The 18,785-nt window shown below is 38.0% G+C and overlaps 1 protein-coding gene across 1 annotated transcript in view; it reads right to left on the bottom strand.

Annotated features, from left to right (window-relative positions):
• efna5a (ephrin-A5a) overlaps positions 1-18,579 on the bottom strand; it is a 68,548-nt gene extending 49,969 nt beyond the window's left edge. The window contains exons 1-2 of the mRNA XM_053478512.1: positions 17,964-18,579; positions 17,705-17,884 (exon numbers count right to left, since the gene is read on the bottom strand). Of these exons, the coding sequence (XP_053334487.1) occupies positions 17,705-17,829 (125 nt within the window). The 5' untranslated portion in view covers positions 17,830-17,884; positions 17,964-18,579. The remainder of the gene's footprint in view (positions 1-17,704; positions 17,885-17,963) is intronic.
• Positions 18,580-18,785: the final 206 nt, after the last annotated feature.

The following is an 18,785-nucleotide window of genomic DNA, read 5'->3' as shown; positions in this document are numbered from 1 at the left end:
TTGGTCACCAAACATCTGCAGAGACCGTATCTGTGCATCTATTGGACAATGTTTTTTTGACCACACCCACTGATTTCTCCATTTTGTGTGATCTAGTTCAAGAAAAGTGTGCAGTCGCCAAATCCAAACGAAGCTGTTATTCCAGCATCCAGTATCTGGTGAGAATTTTGGAGGGGTGAATAAAAAAAAAAAAAAGGTGAATGCTTCTGATAATTTGATGATTAATGTGTGAGTTTGTGGAAAGATGATACAATAAAAAAAATAGATCTTCCATAAATGTCACTTAGGCAAACAAAAATATCTTTGGGCTTTGGAGAACAATGCATGCAGAGTGTACAGTAAATGCATGTTGTGTGTCCCATATGCATTGCGTGTACCACCCGAGCTCTCACATCTATGGGCCTGAAGCAGTGCTCACGCATATAGTGCATTATTCCCCTTTTCACTTTGGGCCTTGAATCATTACTGATGCTCAGAGTGAAATAACAGAGGACAATCGAGCAAGTGAGAATCACAGGCATGTTGCATTCAACCCCTTAGTGCAGATGCATATAAGTTAACATGGAATATTTTCTTTTTCCCTACGTTGTTTTATTACAAAACTCATTCTTTATCCTCCATTCAGGATGATCAGATTTGCCCAAAAATAAGAAATCTTATAAACCGCCTTTTGTTTTATGGCCTTTAAACAGAGACTCTTTCGGAATTTTGTAAAAAATCCTACGCACATAGTTAGCCTTCCCTCACGGACAGTAGTGATAATTTGATTATAACAGAGTATTGTATAATTGATTTTCAGCACAGGTCAATACTGCAGAGATGGGAAGAACAATAAAGCAGACAGTATAAAGTATAAATTAGAAAAAGCAGAGTTTTGAAAAAAAATATATATATATATATTTATTATATATTATATATACATTTTTTCCCTAAATTTATAATCGATATATATGACTATATGATTCACATATGCCTATCCAAATCAGAGACAAATTAAACCCAATACTGGTATTATTTAAATGATAATTTTGTGTGTATATAAACAGACATTTCTGCTCCTATTTTCTGTCCCAACTAAACTGCAAGCATATATTCAATATGTCATTGTTAATTCCATAGCCTATATAATAAGTTGTTAACTGAAATTGGGGGGGGGGGAAGAATTTGTGTTTGCAATAGCCTAAAGTTTATATTGCGGCTTCTGTTTCTTTATAGAGGCACAGGATAGAGACTTCCTTAAGTATAATGCAATAATGTTTGTGACCTTTCTAGAAAGTTACAAGGAAATTATGAAGGAAATTATATAGTTATTTTCCCTTTTTTTCACAATGGCTTTAAAAATTATTCCCTAGTGTGTATCTAGTCATCTAATTAGCTTCGTGTTTGGCATATACTGTATAACTTCACTAAGAGGTTCTAGCTTTTGTTTAGGGAATCTCAAAAAAACCTTTACAAGTTTCTTTTTTAAGTTCCCATTAAGTTCAGATTGCAAAATAAGTTCAGATTCGCACCAAAACAAAACCTCCAGCTCATGCAGACATATTTGTGAGGAAAGAATTCCTGGTTATCAATGCATCATTAAAAAAAAAAATCATAAAGAATATTACAGGACCTTACATGCTAACTTTATTGCCAAAAAATATTTTTCAAAATGTGTTCTAACTTAAACCTCAAAGTACAATCCTGCACATGGATTATATATTAATTATTAATTATTATATTAAATATATGAAATATATATATATATATATATTATATATGTTATATATATATATGTGCTTGATTGTACTTTGAGTTGAAATTAAAGACTTAGTATAATCATGCGTGCATTATATTATGTGTTAAAATAATGTTTTAATAAAAAATGTTATATGTTAAGAGTTTGTCATTATTATTATTATTATTATTATTATTATTTAAATTATTCATATTTTTATTATAATACTTGTGTCCTTTATACTGTTTGGTTAATAATGTATTCTTATTGTTGCTATAGCAACCTAACTCCAGATGGTTTCTGGTCACTAGCGTGAACCTGAAGCTGTTGTCACTGTTAATTATCTTTATTACTTGTAGTAGATGATACAAGTTTAAATGCATATATAATAATTCAAAGAAACGCGTACCGTGGAATTAGGAGCAAGAATACATTCATTTGCAAATACATTTAACAGCAGCACATTGCTTTGTGGTCACTGTGGTCAAGTTTCAGTTTCTGTCCAGATTGAATCCGAGATTTTGTGTTATGCAGGCTGCTTTGAAGCAGGACGATCCTGACTAGCATCTTTCTCGCACCCATTGTTAATGAGACAAAGCCGAGGTGTTCTCTCATTAGCACCTCATTGTAATGCGACACTGCTGAGTCACCTGTACAAAGCTCCTTTAACAAAACCCACTCTATGCTTAACATCACAAAACACAATTTCCCTCTTATTATGACAGCAACACTGCAGTTTATTTTCACTCAGGCCGGAGTGAGGAGAATGACATTGTTGTATTATTCGAAGAAAAAAAGGCCAAGCTCAACTGACTGCATGCTGTCATGTTCCTCCGGCTCAGTGTCAGGACCTGTTACTCCACATGCCCTCTCTTCGGCTGCAAGTGTTTGCTGCCCGACGCACGCGATCTCCCTCTCAGCTCTGCACTCGGCCACCTTGCTGCTTCGCTGCACCCTCTCATCGCATTACTTCTGCTATTCTAACTTTTCCATCAATTATGCACAAGAATAACTGAGGCTAGGCCGGCACACAGGCATAAAGGAGGAAGAGGACAAGCCTGTGCACTTCCTCTACCAGCGATACTAGTGCCAGGATGCCAGAACCAAGCGGCAAGCTGGCGTTTCCATGAAACCCAGCTACGCAAAATTTCGGATTTTGATGATATTTTATTTGGAAAGACTTCACTCCAGCGCCCAAAGTGCTGCATCAATAATATTTCGAATTTGGCTAATACTCTGCGATTCCTGCCAGCAAAAATGTCAAACTTGGTTTCCTGATGTGCCTTTAAAAAAGCAGCTCTGCACAGGACACAAAATGGAGGCGAGTTAGGAAATGGCTGCTCGCGTGCTTAGCCTCATCTCCATTTTTTTTCCCTCATAAAATACAACTATTTGACTCTTACTTTAGAAATAATAAATACTGTATTCAATACGGTGTCATATCAGCCAGTACTAAACTCACAGATGTTAATCGTAAAAATATAAAACAACGGAACAAAATAGTGGGTAAAAAGTCGAGCCAAATGTAACACAGCAGCGAATCAACCCGAAATTCCAATCATGAACGTTGTGACCTGGTTTTCCTCTGATGCTGCGTGTGAAGGCTTTGAGCGACATTGCAATCGCAAAGGATTTTTTATACTTTATCCCAATGCTGCACTCAAATACAGCAGGAGAAAAAGCTGAAATTTTCCTTAAAGAGCAATAATTTCTCACATAAGGTTCTACAAATTTGTCTAAGAGTGTTTTTTAGCTTATTTACTTTCCAAAACGTACAATAAAAACAGCAGAGGCATCCAGGATGGGAGTTAAACAAGAGTGTACACTCCTTCCCTAAAAGCACTGAATACATGACACCAACAGCACGGCAGTCAAGTGCAGTGACTCAATTTTTAATTACGTTTTAATGAACTGTTTAAAAAAAAAAAAAAAAAACTACACCACGCTTCCCTCTGAGACACGTTAATTAGAATAAAAGTCTCGGCTACAAAAATAACATTTCAAAAACCATGTCACAATGATGTTAGTTGCCAGGAACAGTGTTTTGCTGATTCGCCAGATATGATGACGGAGTTTCTAGAATAAAGACCAAAGAGTTGATCTACTGTCTCTTCCATCATAAAACCTATTGTCCAGATATCTAAAAAAAAAAAAAAAGCTGTGATTGAAAACACTTTAATAGGTGTAATCAAGCTTATGTATACAGAGGCTTTGTTAATGTTTTGCTTGTTAATAACTGATGCAAATACATAAATGTATATACAATAGCTGTTGCTATAGCTACATATCAAAAGATTCTTAAAGGAATTCATGTCTATTTTTAATTACAGCAAATACAAGATCAAGGATATTTATTACTTTCATGCCTTTCAACTGAGAAATGTATGTCTATGGAAACATAACATAAATAACACATTTTAAACGATATTAAGCTGTTAGGGTCAGAACTAGAGCCTTATGAACAATGCTTAATATACACAAGTAGCATTAAATCCCTGCTTAATGCTATCTTCAAACAAAGTTCATAACTTGTAAATCTGACTAAGACAAAAACGAAAAATATCGCCCCAGATAAATAAATTTAATTACTTGGGAATGAGCTTAGAAATAGTATTATTAGCTTTAGCTCAAACATGAGTTAGTTTAATAGGTAACACTGACTATACACTACATCATTTCATCCATTCACTTTTTGATCATTCTGGACAGTCATATGGGCCTCTATTGTGTATATACATCAAACTCCTCTTCCTTGTTTATCTTATTTACCTTTGCTTTTCGATCTTTTCTCTTTTTTTATTTTCACTTCTTACATTTATAATTTTTAGTCGTAATACATGAACAATATTTCTGAGAAAATAAAAAGGTTTTAAGTCCCTCCTCCGACTCAGGGCTCAGCATCTCCCAGGACTCACCATTTAATTTATTTTTCTGAGTAAGGTAGCAGTAGCTATAGTTTAAGATGACAGCTTATTTGTTGAATTTCAGCACAATAGGTATGTTTAAATGGACTCAAATATTCAATATTTACATGTAAATGTGGGGGGGGGGTCTTTGCTTATCTGTTCACGAGGTAAATATTAGCAATGCAAACACTGGATTTAATCATTTCTTCCTTTGGGAAGCATATATTGTTTCTGCTCATGTTTGCTCCAATGGGGGTAACATCACATGACAAGTTCCCTGGATTTATGATGGGGGAAGCAGCACTGATTGGCTCTGAATTTTCATACACAGTAATTCGTCTAACCAATCATAGATACGTTGAATTCTTGGAACCTTTCATTTCGCTTCTGTTATATTTTTGGCAGATTGAATGCTTCAGAGTGGGAAGACTCACTTTACACGTCAGTAAAATTTTATTTTGATTAAATGCTTTGGGCATTTAAACACATCTTATCGGATCAGCGTCCATGTAAAAAGTTAAGCTTAAATCTCTAATTTAAATAAAATTATTTCAATCAAATTGTAGAACTATTGGCTACATGGCTACTGTGAGGCTAATGTTGCTAACTGTAACTTGTATTCATTTTCAATGCCAATAGAATAGTGTGTGGATATGGCCATGGTTTTTTGTGATGAAACCCTGTTAAGTAATACACATTTTAAAATGAGGGCTTCATCACTGGGCTCTATCTTTCTTAGGAGCTTATGCACGGAATGTTAGTAGCTAACAACTATCCTAGCCTTCTTAGCTGTTAGTTGTCTTTTAACTTTTATGTATACATTACCTTTAACTGAACATTGAGGATGTTTCATAAAGGGTATTTTTTTCCAACTTTTTCCAGTCTCTGCATCCAATCTACATTAGCTAAGTAAACGCATCTGCATCTGCAAAGGGTCGGCCCAGAGTGGGAACTTACACTTACAGACAATGAAACTGCGTGTTTGAGAGAGTTGTGAAACAGAAAGAAGATCAAGCAGCCAGAAGCCAGTATCTCAGCTGCATTTTAGCTGGAACATTAACGGATCCATTTTTGGAGAGCTCTAAGCTCTAAGCTCTTACAGTACCAGTCAAAAGTTTGGACACAATCTTTGATTAATTTCTTAAAATTTCAAAACAATCCTGGAGATTTCAAAAATATAAAACAAATATGGCATTAGGTAATTAAGTAACAACAATAGGCATTGTTATTTTAAGACACGAAGGTCAGCTGGTTTGGAATAGTTATTGCAAGAACAGGATTGTCAATTGCATTTGCAAAACCCATTAAGCACCATGATGAAACTGGCTCTCATAAAGTCCATCTCAGGAAAACAAGACCAAAACCTGCCCTTGTAGCAGAGAAGTTCATTTAAACTTACCAGCCTCAAAAATTACCAATTTATAGCACCTCAGATTAGAGCCATTATAAAGGCTTTACAAAGCATAAGTAGCAGACACATCTGAATATCAACTGTTCAAAAGACATTATTGTATATTTTAGATGCCTGCATCATTGTTATACAATGTAGAAAGAAATTAAAATCGTAAGAGAACATGGAATTAAAAGGTGTGTCCAAAGATTTTACTAGTTTTGGTATTGTATTTTACCTTGTTTAAAATAGGGTATGATTTAAAACCACTGACAGGTGAAATGTATGGGGTGGCGTACTGTAGGTGCAGACCAGTTGGATAGAGTGTCCAAGCTGAACCAGGTCCACCACTGAAAGTGCCTACAACAAGCATGCATCATGAGAACTGGGCCATGAAGCAATGAAAAAAGGTGGTGATGAACCATGTTTTATTTTGATTTATGTACATAGCTGTGTGTGTAGCTTACCTGAGGAAAAGATGTCAACATTGTGTGGTGATGGTGGAGGCAGTGAGATGCTGGGAAACCTTGGGTCCTGGCATTCATGTGGCTGTTACTTTGACCAACCTAGACAGTGTTGCTGACCAGAGTACATCCCTTCATGGAAGCAGTGTTAACTAATGGCAGTGGCCTCTTCCAGCAGGATAATGTGCCCTGACATACTGCAAAAATTTCTCAAGAATGTGCCATCAAAACATTCCAAATTCCCCAGATCTCAGTTAAATTGAGCATCTAATATGCTGGACAAACACAACAAACTGGACTAACAAAGTCCAATTCATGGAGGCTCCACCTCACAACTTATAGGACTGAAAAATTAGTCCTTCAGGGATATGTTATTCCAGGGGACTCTAGAAGCAGTTGCAAGGTATCGGCGGGCTTGAAGGACAGCATCCGCAGCAGTAGCAGAGGCAAAGCTGCGGGTGTGGGAGGAGCTTGGAGAATCCATGAAGAAGGACTTTCGGGTGGCACCAAGGTGCTTCTGGAAAACCATCCGGCACCTTAGTTGGGGGAAACGGGGAACCACCCAAGCTATGAACAGCAAGGATAGTACAATGCTGACTTTGACTAAGAAGGTAATCGGACAGTGAAAAGAACACTGTGAGGAACTCCTGAAACTAATTCACTCTCTGTTGCAGAGACAGAGCTGGAGGATGATGAGAGGGTCGGCGTTGATCTCCCTGGGCGAGGTCACTGAGGTAGTCAAACAACCCACAGTGGCAAAGCCCGAGAATTAACGAGATCCATCCGGAAATGCTGAAGGCTCTGGGGGGGGGGGTACTGTAGATTTGGAGAAGGCATATGATCGGGTCCCTCTGGATTTTCTGTGAATCATCACCTCGAAATCTGGGGCCATTCTCAGCAGAACAAGATTGTCCACTCCAGGTAGAGAGCGAGTTGTTGCCCCAAGTGAAGCAGTTTAAGTATCTTAGGGTCTTGTTCATGAGTGATGGAACATTGGAGCGTGAGATTGGCCGAAGAATCGGAGCAGTGAGCGCGGTATTACAGTCGCTTTAACGCACTGTTGTGACAAAAAGAGAGTTGAGCCGAATGGCATAGCTTTTAATCTACCGGGCGATCTTTGTTCCAACAATTCTATGGTCTATGGTTACTATGGTCATGAGCGTTGGGTCATGATCAAAAGGACAAGATCGCGAATGCAAGCGATCGAAATGTGTTTTCTCAAAAGGTTAGCTGGCTTTTTGCTAAGAGATAAGATAAGAAGCTCAGTCATCAGTGAGAAACTCAGAGTAGAGGCGCTACTCCTTTGGGTGGAAAGGAGTCAGTTGAGGTGGTTCGGGCATCTAGTAAGGATGTTACCAGGAGTCACCACGTGTTCTTGGCACGTCCAGCTGGAAGGAGACCATAGGGCAGAACAAGGCCAAGTTGGAGAGATTATATCTCCACACTGTTCTTGGAATGCCTCGGGATTCCCTAGTCAGTTAGCTAAGGGTGGCTGGGAAAAGGAAAGTTTGTTTGTTGATGGATAGATGGATGGAGAATACCTCTAATGCTCATTATCTATAACACTTTATTCTTTATACAGGGTCACGGGGGCCTGGAGCCTATCCCCGGAGACTTAGGGCAGAAAGACGGTGTGCCAATCCACCGCAGGGCACATAAACACACTACGAGCAACCTGGGGATCGTCAATTAGTCTTTGGATTGTGGGTGAAAACCAAAGTACCTGGAGAAAACCCACCAAGCATGGGGAGAACTTGCAAACTCTATGCACACAGAGGCAGGAATCAAACCCGGACCCTGGAAGTGCAAGGCTGACAGTGCTAACCACTAAGCCACCATGTCCCCAGAGAATATGAGCATGCACTTGCCAGCTAAGCAGAAAAGAGTATATTTGTGACTATGGTAAATATAACAGAATATACATATATATTTTTTTTTCTTTCTAAAGGCCATCATGTTAATTAAAAAAATACTAACATACAGATTATAATCGCTTTTATTAAATTGACTTTTTATTAAGACTGAAAAAGGCCATTTCCTTCAACAGAAGTGTTCCTTCTATTAGTTCCTTGCCAAGTAGCTTAATTTTTATTAGCTTAATCTGTCGGACAAATGTCTCCATCATTATTTCCTATTGCGATTAAATGTGCCGTAATGAAGAGCAACAAAGAGCTCTTACTCTGAGCTTTCACCTCTGAATGTGTAGAGCGGTCGTTAGCGCACTCCATGTTTCCCCACAATGCACATCAAGCAAATTTAGCCAACTTTAGGATCCTTTCAAGAAGTTTATCGGGGTTTTAGGGCCCGAGGTTGATGAATATGAATGGCCGGTGAGGTTGTGGCTCAGTGGAGGAGAAACAGAGGGGTGAAGGGGTTCAGAGGAAGTGTTTTGTGTCTCCGCACAATGGGCCGATGACCTCCAAAGCCTTTTAGAGACTTTCTGTTAATACCTTCTCCCAGACCTTCAAAAGAAGCAAAGAGGCCATTTCAACACTCACATTTTAAAGAGGAACTAAAAGTATGAGCAGTTTACTATGAGTAAACACGAAGGGACGAAAAACAGAAGAGTCCCAGGAGAGAGATGGATCACATTGGCAACAAAACAAATCTTGATTTCTGCTCTTTAAGGGAATAGCTGCATTTCTACAAATAGTCATGGGACTAATTATTTTAGTATGTGTGGATATCATAAAAATCACCTCAACATTTTTAGATCTTTTATATTAACTGGTTCTTTTTTTTTTTGTTCTTTCTGGAAATGGCTAATTTCAAAAAACAATTATTTCTCAATCAGGAGCAACAAAGCTGTTTGCCACATTTTTGGAACATCCATTAAACTCCCATCTGGTGAACTGAATTATGGGATTTCCAGAACCGTGATGCACACATGCGGTGCTCATGCAAACCTCTAATAGACAGCTGTGTTTTATTCTGTTTAATCAAACCCAGTGGTGGTGATGAGATTTTGAGGCATGCACAATAACAATAATGTGGAACACTGCTGTATATCATTTAACTGTTAATTGGAACATGCCTACAGCTTACAATCCTATTCAGCCATAAGAAAATAAAAAACAAGGTAAGAGGTCGGGCAGTCTCTTCGTGTGAGGGGTCACTAAACAGCAGGATGTGTTAGATCCCCTGCAGGAGGACTCGTGTCATTTGACACACTTTGCACAGATGCAGGATTGAAATGCACTGCCTTCTGGTCCAATTTTAAGCTACTGTAGCTTTCTCAAAACTAACACTTACATGAAACTCATGCAAATTAGCTCTACAGTATCTTGGATAAAAATATCAATCCAACATTTTCAAAGATTTCTAGTAGAAAGGGTTTAGGGTAGAGAACCCGAACGTTTTCGATGAGCGTTGAAGTGGGCACTAAGTAATAATCAAAGTGGTGGGTTACTCTTATCACAGGATTGTTTTCTGACGTTCTATTCCAAAATGTTTAATTCCTCTCATAACATAGCTATTAGATAATGCAATTATAGTGCTTTTTATTAATTGTATGACAGTTCATCAGACTTTTTGTATGTTTTGCATATTTAATTACAAGTTTTAATATATATATATAACAGTTACTACAGAAATGCTAAAGTTTTAGCACCAGAATATAAACTTTTTTTTTTATTGTCAGAGCAGCTGTTATACAAACTTAATCAACACCTTTTGACTTAGCAGATTCAGCAATTCTACAGAGCTATGGTATAAGCCAAAGACTGTATTACAATGCCAGGATAACAAAAACAATACCCCGTTAACATATTATAGGAAATGATGGCTTCAGTGATATCATTATTTAACATTATGAAATGTGATTTACTTCTTAAGAAGCATAAAATCGAAATACATTATAACTTCATCATCAACTCAGCTTTGAGAGTTGCGGAATTGGAGCATTATGAATTAATGATTTGACCGCACAAAGAGATAAATGCAATTTACAAAGTTTTGCTCATCCTGGTGAACTATTTTTCTTTGCCACAACATGTCTATAAAAAAAAGGTTTAATTAGAAAAACGCTATATATATTTTTTGAGGATTTGAACTTTCAAGTTTTTGGCAAAACATGACAGGTTTACACTTTGCTGGCTGCAGTTTCTCCAGCAGTCATGGCCTACTATGATACGTAAAACTGAAACTGTAGAAGAAGAGGCTGACATTTCTGTATTGTTTTAAAAGGTTCTCATGATATCAAGGTTCTTTGTATTAAAAAAGGTTTATGTGAGCACCAAACCTTTTTATCTTGTTTTTATTAAAGCATGAGTTTGCTATATTATTGCTTTTATTTTGCTATTATTTATTTTATTAAAACACAACCACTGTGATAAGACATTTGGATTTACGGAATTTTGCTAAACTGTACAGAAATCACACTTTTTCCCCCTCAAACAATGTTACATAATTATTTAAAATATTGTTACTTTGTGCTTTTTACCAGCCTCAGATTTTCTCTATCAGTTTGTAATACTTTTTACTTCTTTTAGAAAACGACTCAAAACTTAAAAAATGGATTTATCTAATTTTGCATTTAAACCCTTCAAATGTACTAATATTATCATTATACTCACTGGAAAGTGCAATGTCCTTATTTATCGCAAGATCAATATAGTATTGCTGTATGATCTAGCCCAATATAACAAGGTAATTTTTTTAATTAAGGTAATCAAATAAAATCATCACAAGGGATCCCAGTTAATCTGGCAACACTGACCCTATGTCCCTTGGGAAAGTTCCAGCACTGCCCGGGCCCCTCGCTTCCCCTTTCCTTTAGTCTATAGGGGCTGAACCACTTCCAGACTGTTTTTTATGCCCCTCTGTATGCCTACAAGCCCTGCTGTGCCCTTCCCGTGTGTACAAGCGTGCATACTTCAGACCCTGGCAAAGCTCCACTAAGCCACAAACAATGGCAGCCTTTCACGCAGGTTGGGCACTAGCTGGGACGCGGCCGAGTTTCTAAAATCCAGTCAATATTTGGTATTTGGACTCAAGATTTTTTTTTTATCCAAGTAGGACGAAGGCAGAAGCACGGGAGTCAGGAATAGGATGATGGGGGGGGGGCGGGGTTGGAGATGGCAGGTAAACATGGTAAGCAATGCTCCCGCAGCACCAAACAACACCACAGAGCAGCTATCACAACATCAACTCTCCACAAACCACAGAAAAGGGGGGGCTTTGTGTTTTAATTGGGGATTAAAACTGAGCTGAAACACAAAGGAAAACATTTAAGGACTTTTGAGAGGACTCGTGAGATGGAAAAGAGCAGGGCTTTAAAGATATCCAACAGAAAAAGATTTCACATTTCTCTAAAGGCCCACAACACATGCATTTAAACAAGGTGTGGCACACTTGCAGTCCATAAATCTGTAAGGTTTATAAGAAAAAGTGTTTCACATCTGTCACTCAGAGCTTTGGAAGGAATTATGCAGGATTAAAACAGCACCGTGGAATGGATCTGCTCTTCCCCAGATCCTTCTCTCCAGCTGTTGAGTGCTCAGATCTATCTGATGGATCTCTCTGATGGCTGAAGGTATCAGCTTCCATGGCACCAAATATACAAACACCCTGAAGATTAAGACTGAAATTTAAAACTGATTCTTCACTGATCTATCCCTAAAGCAATAAATAAACAAAGCTTATTGTCAATACTGGATGATTTCCTCGCAAAGGAAAAAAAATCCTTGCAGCAATTTGCTTAACACAATAAATCAATCAGAAATCTAAGATTACGGTAATGATGTATTCACCCTTTTCTTTTGTAAATCGTGGTGAAAGAATTGAGTCAGAAAAATAATACTATTTTAATCTCAGCACACATTTCTCAAGCCATGTGAAAATGAAGCGGGAGGCTTTTTGAGGAAAAACTTGCCAACTTGAATTGACCCAAATTTCGTAATTGCAAGTGGTCCTGACTGCTTTGCTAACAGCCCTGAAACCCCGTGAGAGCATAATGTGGGGACAAACGGGTGGGTGGTGTGTTGGGGGGGGGTGTGGTGGGGGGGTTGACAACTCGCATCTGAATGGCTGATTAGAACTTTCACATACTTTAGCATTTAAACTAAAGCAGCAGTTCCTATCTATAGCCCCTAAAGAATTTCAACACACGCCATTACCACACAAGGCTTGTTCGTAAAATCGAACACAAGATGCAAAATGTACATCATTTACTTTGTAGTGTGATTCATTTTAAAGGAAAATCAAAATCTGTGCAATTATGGATGTGTGCAATTATTAAATCGCAATTTTTTTTCTGTGATAAATAAATATTGGCAAGCATCCTCGTAATGAGGTTATTGTGCCATTTGTGCCAGAGAACACATTTGAATCACAAAAATGGTAAATGTATTATCTATACATCACAAAAACTGATAAAATAATTGCAATGTCATTTTTTGATCAAATCAGGCAGTCCTAATTTAATGTTGTAAAACATTAAAACTAATAATTAGCTGTTATCACTTATGTTACAGCAGCTGTAAACAGTCATTTCCTCACCAGCTTTTGTTTTTCCTTTTATAAGACAAAAGAATGCAGCTTTTTACAGCTTTTTACAGCATTTTACAGCAATACTCCGAAGCAAAAACTCATCTTTCCTGAAAACTTTTCAATATCAGAAAAAAAAACAGGCCACTTTGTACTAGAGATTCCTGCCACAAATGCCAGATAAATATACTGCAGGGGGAGAGTTGTGCCATGCACATTACCAATGCTCATAAAGACTGAAACAATTTAGTGCATCTGTTTCTTTAAAACATCAGTAAACATATTAAAAATCTAATTAAAACTCCTTTAACGCACATCATGATATTTAGCCACCAAACAGATTAATATTTCACAGCATGCCTGGCTAAATCTTGAATTTGATCTCTTGTAACACTCTTTCTAATGCCTGTAATTTGTGCACATTAATGAGCTACGTTCAAAGATGCAGCTGCTACAGATCTGCTGAAGGGTTGGATTGAAGGCGGAAAAAAGTCATGATACAAGAATTTGAATCCGAAATGCAAATAACGAGAGATCAAAACATCGCATCGTCCACACTTTTTACAAATTGTCCGCTGTTTTTGAGACGGGTTTAATAGCCTGCTGATAGCATGCAGCCGCTCTGATGAAAATTTTTGAGGAGAGGATGTGACTCCTTTTGGGTGGGGTTATGACTGACGGATGGCCAGATCAGGGGCCCCAAGGTCATGACACACACAGCACTGCTACATTATTCAGCTCAGCCAGATTTGGATTAGGCCACTGGGTGAGCGTATGAATGCGAATGAGAGACACTCATTTAAAGTAGCTCATTTATTTACCAGAGGGGCCTCATTGTGCCAAGACAAAATGCAGGCAGGGTGCCACACACACACACATACATACACACACAGCCAGCACCACTCTGCGTGCACAGCCTCAGAGACAAGGTTTGCCCCGAGGTTGCACCCTAACCAGAGCCCAGGGTTGCTCCGTTGATGGTTAACACAGACCCCGGTGATGTTAGTGCTAAATGCGCGAGCTCGGCATGCGCCTCTCTCATGAGCAAACCCCCAGCCGGGCCGCACCACTGCTCTGGGCTACTTCGGGCCTCAGTCTTTGTGTTCGCTCAGCATGGGGCGCAGGGCGCAGGACACTGAAGAAGCCCCATGGCAACTGAGCAAGAAAACCTGGGAATGGGGAAGAGCTCGTTTCAGAAACAAACCATGGACTCCTGCAAAGAGATGTGAACTCTACGGCTGCCAGTTTAAATGCATTCACAGGGCCAAACTTTTCTAAAAGAATGGGATAGTTAGGAGTTATATAATCCTTCTACAAGCAGGGATTCTTAAATGTTTTCCAGGAGGGATTCATTGACTGCAAAACAAATTTTACAGATTTTTCAACCATTTAAGTATCAGCCCCATTATTTAACTGTGTACAATAAAGTTTCCACTCTTTATATGAGCCATAAAGCTGTTTTTATTCATGAACTTTCCACCAATCCAACTTCATTTATCTGCGGCTTGCTTTTGAGTTATTGAGGTTTGGATGAAATCCATTCAATTCAACAGACCAGTCAAACACAAATATAAAAATCAATGAATATAATAACTTTGATAATAAACGATTGTGATTTTCATCACTGCAACTAAATTAATAATCGCAGGCCCTCTGGATTTTGTCAATGGATTCTGCACATTTTGATGTCCTTTGGTTTAGGCCTGATAGTATATTTTTTTCCATAGTGCTGAGTCACTTTCTAATATAATCTAATCATGATGTTCTGATCTTTTATCAGAATTAACAATATTGCCATAAATAAATATGACCAAATAAAAGAATACTGTGTATAGCATCAATTGCTATGAAAGGCTGAGATACGGGACGATGAGGTTAATTTTTGTACTTTATTAACACACAATCAACATTTTTAACTAAGCATTAGTTTGGTATCTAAATTAAATTATAAAAATATATATACTGGTTATTAAAATCTTTTTTAAATAAAAGGAAAAAGACAATAAAAAAAAATCACTCGTCATGTTAACCAAAGTTTGAGAAACCACAAACCATTCACTACTTTGTGACTGAGTACAGAATTTTTTTTATATAATTAATACCCCCTTGAGAAAACCTTAATTCTATCAAAATATATTTAGTGCTTAAATAAGAATTTCTTTTATTTTATGATTATGATTAGTCTAGAACGATGTGGTGCGTTTGCCGTCCAATTCTTGTGAATGAGCTGTTACTATAGAAACAATAAAATATTTCCAACCTGGTCTCACACTGATTTAGTCATATAAAATCAAACAAATAATTTCATTATACATATACCTATTTTTTTAAATCATACAATAAAAAATTATTATGGGAGGGGCAATGGAAAAGCTTTCTCTAAGAAAGACACAGGCAATACTTCTTAAAATCTGCCCCAAATACAGAAAACAGAAGTTTTGATGCTACTTGCACTCTGTATCTTGACTGCACAGACACTGCCCTAAAAACCTGCTTATCTACAACCTCCTACATTAACAATATTAGAAAAAAATCATAAGAATATACCTACTATTACAAACAAATAAATAATAACAACAAAAACAAAGGCATTTTAACTGATTCACAAAAACACAAGTAATGACGATAAATGACACTTGATTCAAAACCGACTAATATTTTTCCCTTTTCATGACTGCAGAATCGGTTTAAAAGCCACTTCTGTGTAGACGTCCTGTATGCCAATATTTTTCTTTTTAGCTAACGAGCTTAAGATGGAAATAATCCTAACTTGACTTTGCATATGGAAAAACATCGTTAGCTGACATCACACATGACATCATCAGATCCAAAAATATGTCAACTCTTATTTATGAACATCCAGTGTTTTACCAATACATGAGTATATCTCATGAAAACATCTTTGTTATAAATGTCTACATACCCTTCCACAGGCACGACACACCAATAGAACAAACGTACTAGAATAAAAATGTCACGATAAGAACTTCCCAGCTGGACTTATTACCAAGACTAAAAGGGTGAAAAAACTCTAAATTACCCCTGACGTACTTATGTGGAACATGGCTAAAACATTATATCACAGCTTTTGTAGGCAAAAAACGGCTATACCGTTTGAAAACGCTACAAAAGATGGATTTATTTATTTATTATATTTTTTATTTTACATCTAAAGTTGGTTATTGACTAAAAATTCCATAAGTCATCTAAACTGATATCAATGTCTTGTAGTCTGCTCATTATGAATAAAATATATTGAGCATATTTCATATCTTCACACTGACCTATTGTTTTTAAGACATATGGAAAGTTATTAATGATAATAACTTGAGAGCTTGTTTAAATTGTTTGTGCTGGTACAGCAGGAGGGAAACCCTGATTTACCGTGTGTGTGTGTGTGTGTGTGTGTGTGTGTGTGTGTGTGTGTGTGTGTGTGTGTGTGTGTGCGAGATATAGAGAAAGAAAGTGTTATAAATATTACATTGTATTATATTGTGCTGCTATAGTTGAGCAATATGACATTTTATACATATATATATTTATATATCCTGTATATATGCTATTCTATTAATTTGTATAACACTAACTGACTACAGTGTTACTTACATTAACAAGAAGAAAATAAAAATATATATTTTTATATCCAATGACTCATGCTTTCTACTTTTCTTTGTCAATATAAAATGTATTTTTGTAGACTTTAGGTGAAAGAAGACTATCGATGTTCTACTTTACTCTCGTATTAGATAAATTAGATATTGAAATATGGCATGCATTGTAAAGTAACTTTAAGTCCAGTGATACAATAGTTCTACCATGCTTCCCATTCTTTACAAAGGGTGTCCAGGTTTGCAGAGTTCTCTTCAACACACAACTGCTTGTTGTAAGAAAAGTGTGATTTTTCAAAGGTGTATAAATATAGTTTACAGAGCCTAAGGAGACCTTGTGTCAATGTTCCTACACTGTAAGGAGAAGAAAGTATGCAGTACAGTGCTTTGTTCATCAAGGTAACTACAACAGAAGTGTTTCATCAAAGGTAAGATACAACAGACCTTTAAGGTCCTGTTAACAACACTCCTGTACCATTTTATTCTCCTCAATAAATGCAAACGATGGATTCTTGAGTTTGTTGATCCTTAAAACCCAGGTTAGAACATTTTTTTTCTAAAGGTGTAAGCTATACACTGGAGAAACACAGCAAAACCGATGTGTACAGAATATAAAATTTTAAATGAATAGAGATCACAAAAGTGCAGACAATGTTGGTAGATATAAAACTGCACAAATAGAAGTGAATATAAATGCTTTTAGATGTTAATAGGGATGTTAATAAATGCAGTGTGGGTTTGGTACACTGAATGTGGCCGAGACCATCCAAGAGGTCTAAAAAGTAAATTCAAGTGGTTACGGCTGGAACTAGGGTTAGTAAAACTTGCTTAAGAAAAAGACCTACACTCTTTCCAAAACACAGGTGCAAAACTGTAATTCTTGTCTTTTAGGGTATATGTTGGTACCCTGGCATAGCATGCATCTTTTTTCCACTTTACTCTAAAATAAAATGAAGGCACCCAGTCCCAAGTGAAAGAAACTAAATGCACCGTTATTTGTCAGAGTGTAGTGGATTTTTTTTTTCAGGATGTAAACGATTCGTTGTATGAGCTCGGGTAAATTGAGCAACCAGTTAACCTTAACCTCAGTGTGTGTGTGTGTGTGTGTGTGTGATGTGTCCGCATGCACTCACCGGGGATTCGTGCGGTTCCAGTAGACGGCGTATCGGTCAGCTACGGTTTTCGCCGCGGGTTCTTCAGCCAACACGGACACCCAGCCTAACACTGCCCCGATCAGCAGCATCCCAACCGGAGCCATCTCCAGCCTCCTCGCGCGCAGCTCAGTCCTGATCCGGGCACGCGGTTACCGGGGTCTGTCCGGGGCACGAGCGCCAGGTGAAAACCACAAACAAAAACAAACAAAAAAAACACCAACAACGGCAGCAAACTCACATATGAACAACCTCTTCCTTAGTGAAGACTTCCACAGGTCGGTGCATAAACTCTTCCGTAAGAGTGACAGCACCAGAGGAGAGTTGTACCAATGCCGAGGTTGTTAAAGCGCCGCTGCAGCGACTGCGCGTGCCGGCTCTCAGTCTGTAGTCCGGACGGAGTGGAAGCGCATCCCTTCTGTGAACACTTACAGGAGCGACAAGAAACACGAAATCCAGACAAATCAACAAATTAAAGTTGTCCCTTTTACAATCCGTTACACGTCCTCGTTTTTATTTTGCACCGACAAACTGTTCTGCGCACGACGAAACGATTTTATTCTCACGCCGTGAGAGAAGGAAAGTTGCAAATTAAAGCATGTCAAATCCGTGCGCGCGCACACACACACACACGCACGTAGGGCAGCTAGTGTGAGTGTAAGCTGTTCCCAGTGCTCTCCGCGTCGTCTCCAAACGACGAAACAAGAAACAAATAAGAGAGAGAGCCGCAAACACTCAACAGGGAAGGCGCTGAATCACGGACCGGTGTAGCGCTGAGCACGCTGACTTTACAGATCCTGAAAAGCGGGAAGTCACTGAGTCGGAGCGCCGCGGCGGAGAAACTGTGTGCGAGCGGCACCGGGGCTGGTCAGAGTGAAGCGCGTGAGAGAGAGAGAGAGAGAGAGAGAGAGAGAGAGCAGGCGGGAGGGAGGGAGGGAGGGAGGGGGCGCCCTTTAGGCCTTACTGCTCTGCGAATGACTGCGTCCTCTGAACTGCGCACACGCTGAAAACCTACAGTACATAAATAAACACTACAGTAAATTATCTATAAACAGAAATAAAA

The sequence above is a fragment of the Clarias gariepinus genome, chromosome 19, assembly GCF_024256425.1.
Source record: "Clarias gariepinus isolate MV-2021 ecotype Netherlands chromosome 19, CGAR_prim_01v2, whole genome shotgun sequence".
Taxonomy (NCBI): Eukaryota; Metazoa; Chordata; class Actinopteri; order Siluriformes; family Clariidae; genus Clarias; species Clarias gariepinus.
The sequence above is the reverse complement of the archived record's forward strand: the minus strand, read 5'-3'. Positions and strand labels throughout refer to the sequence as shown.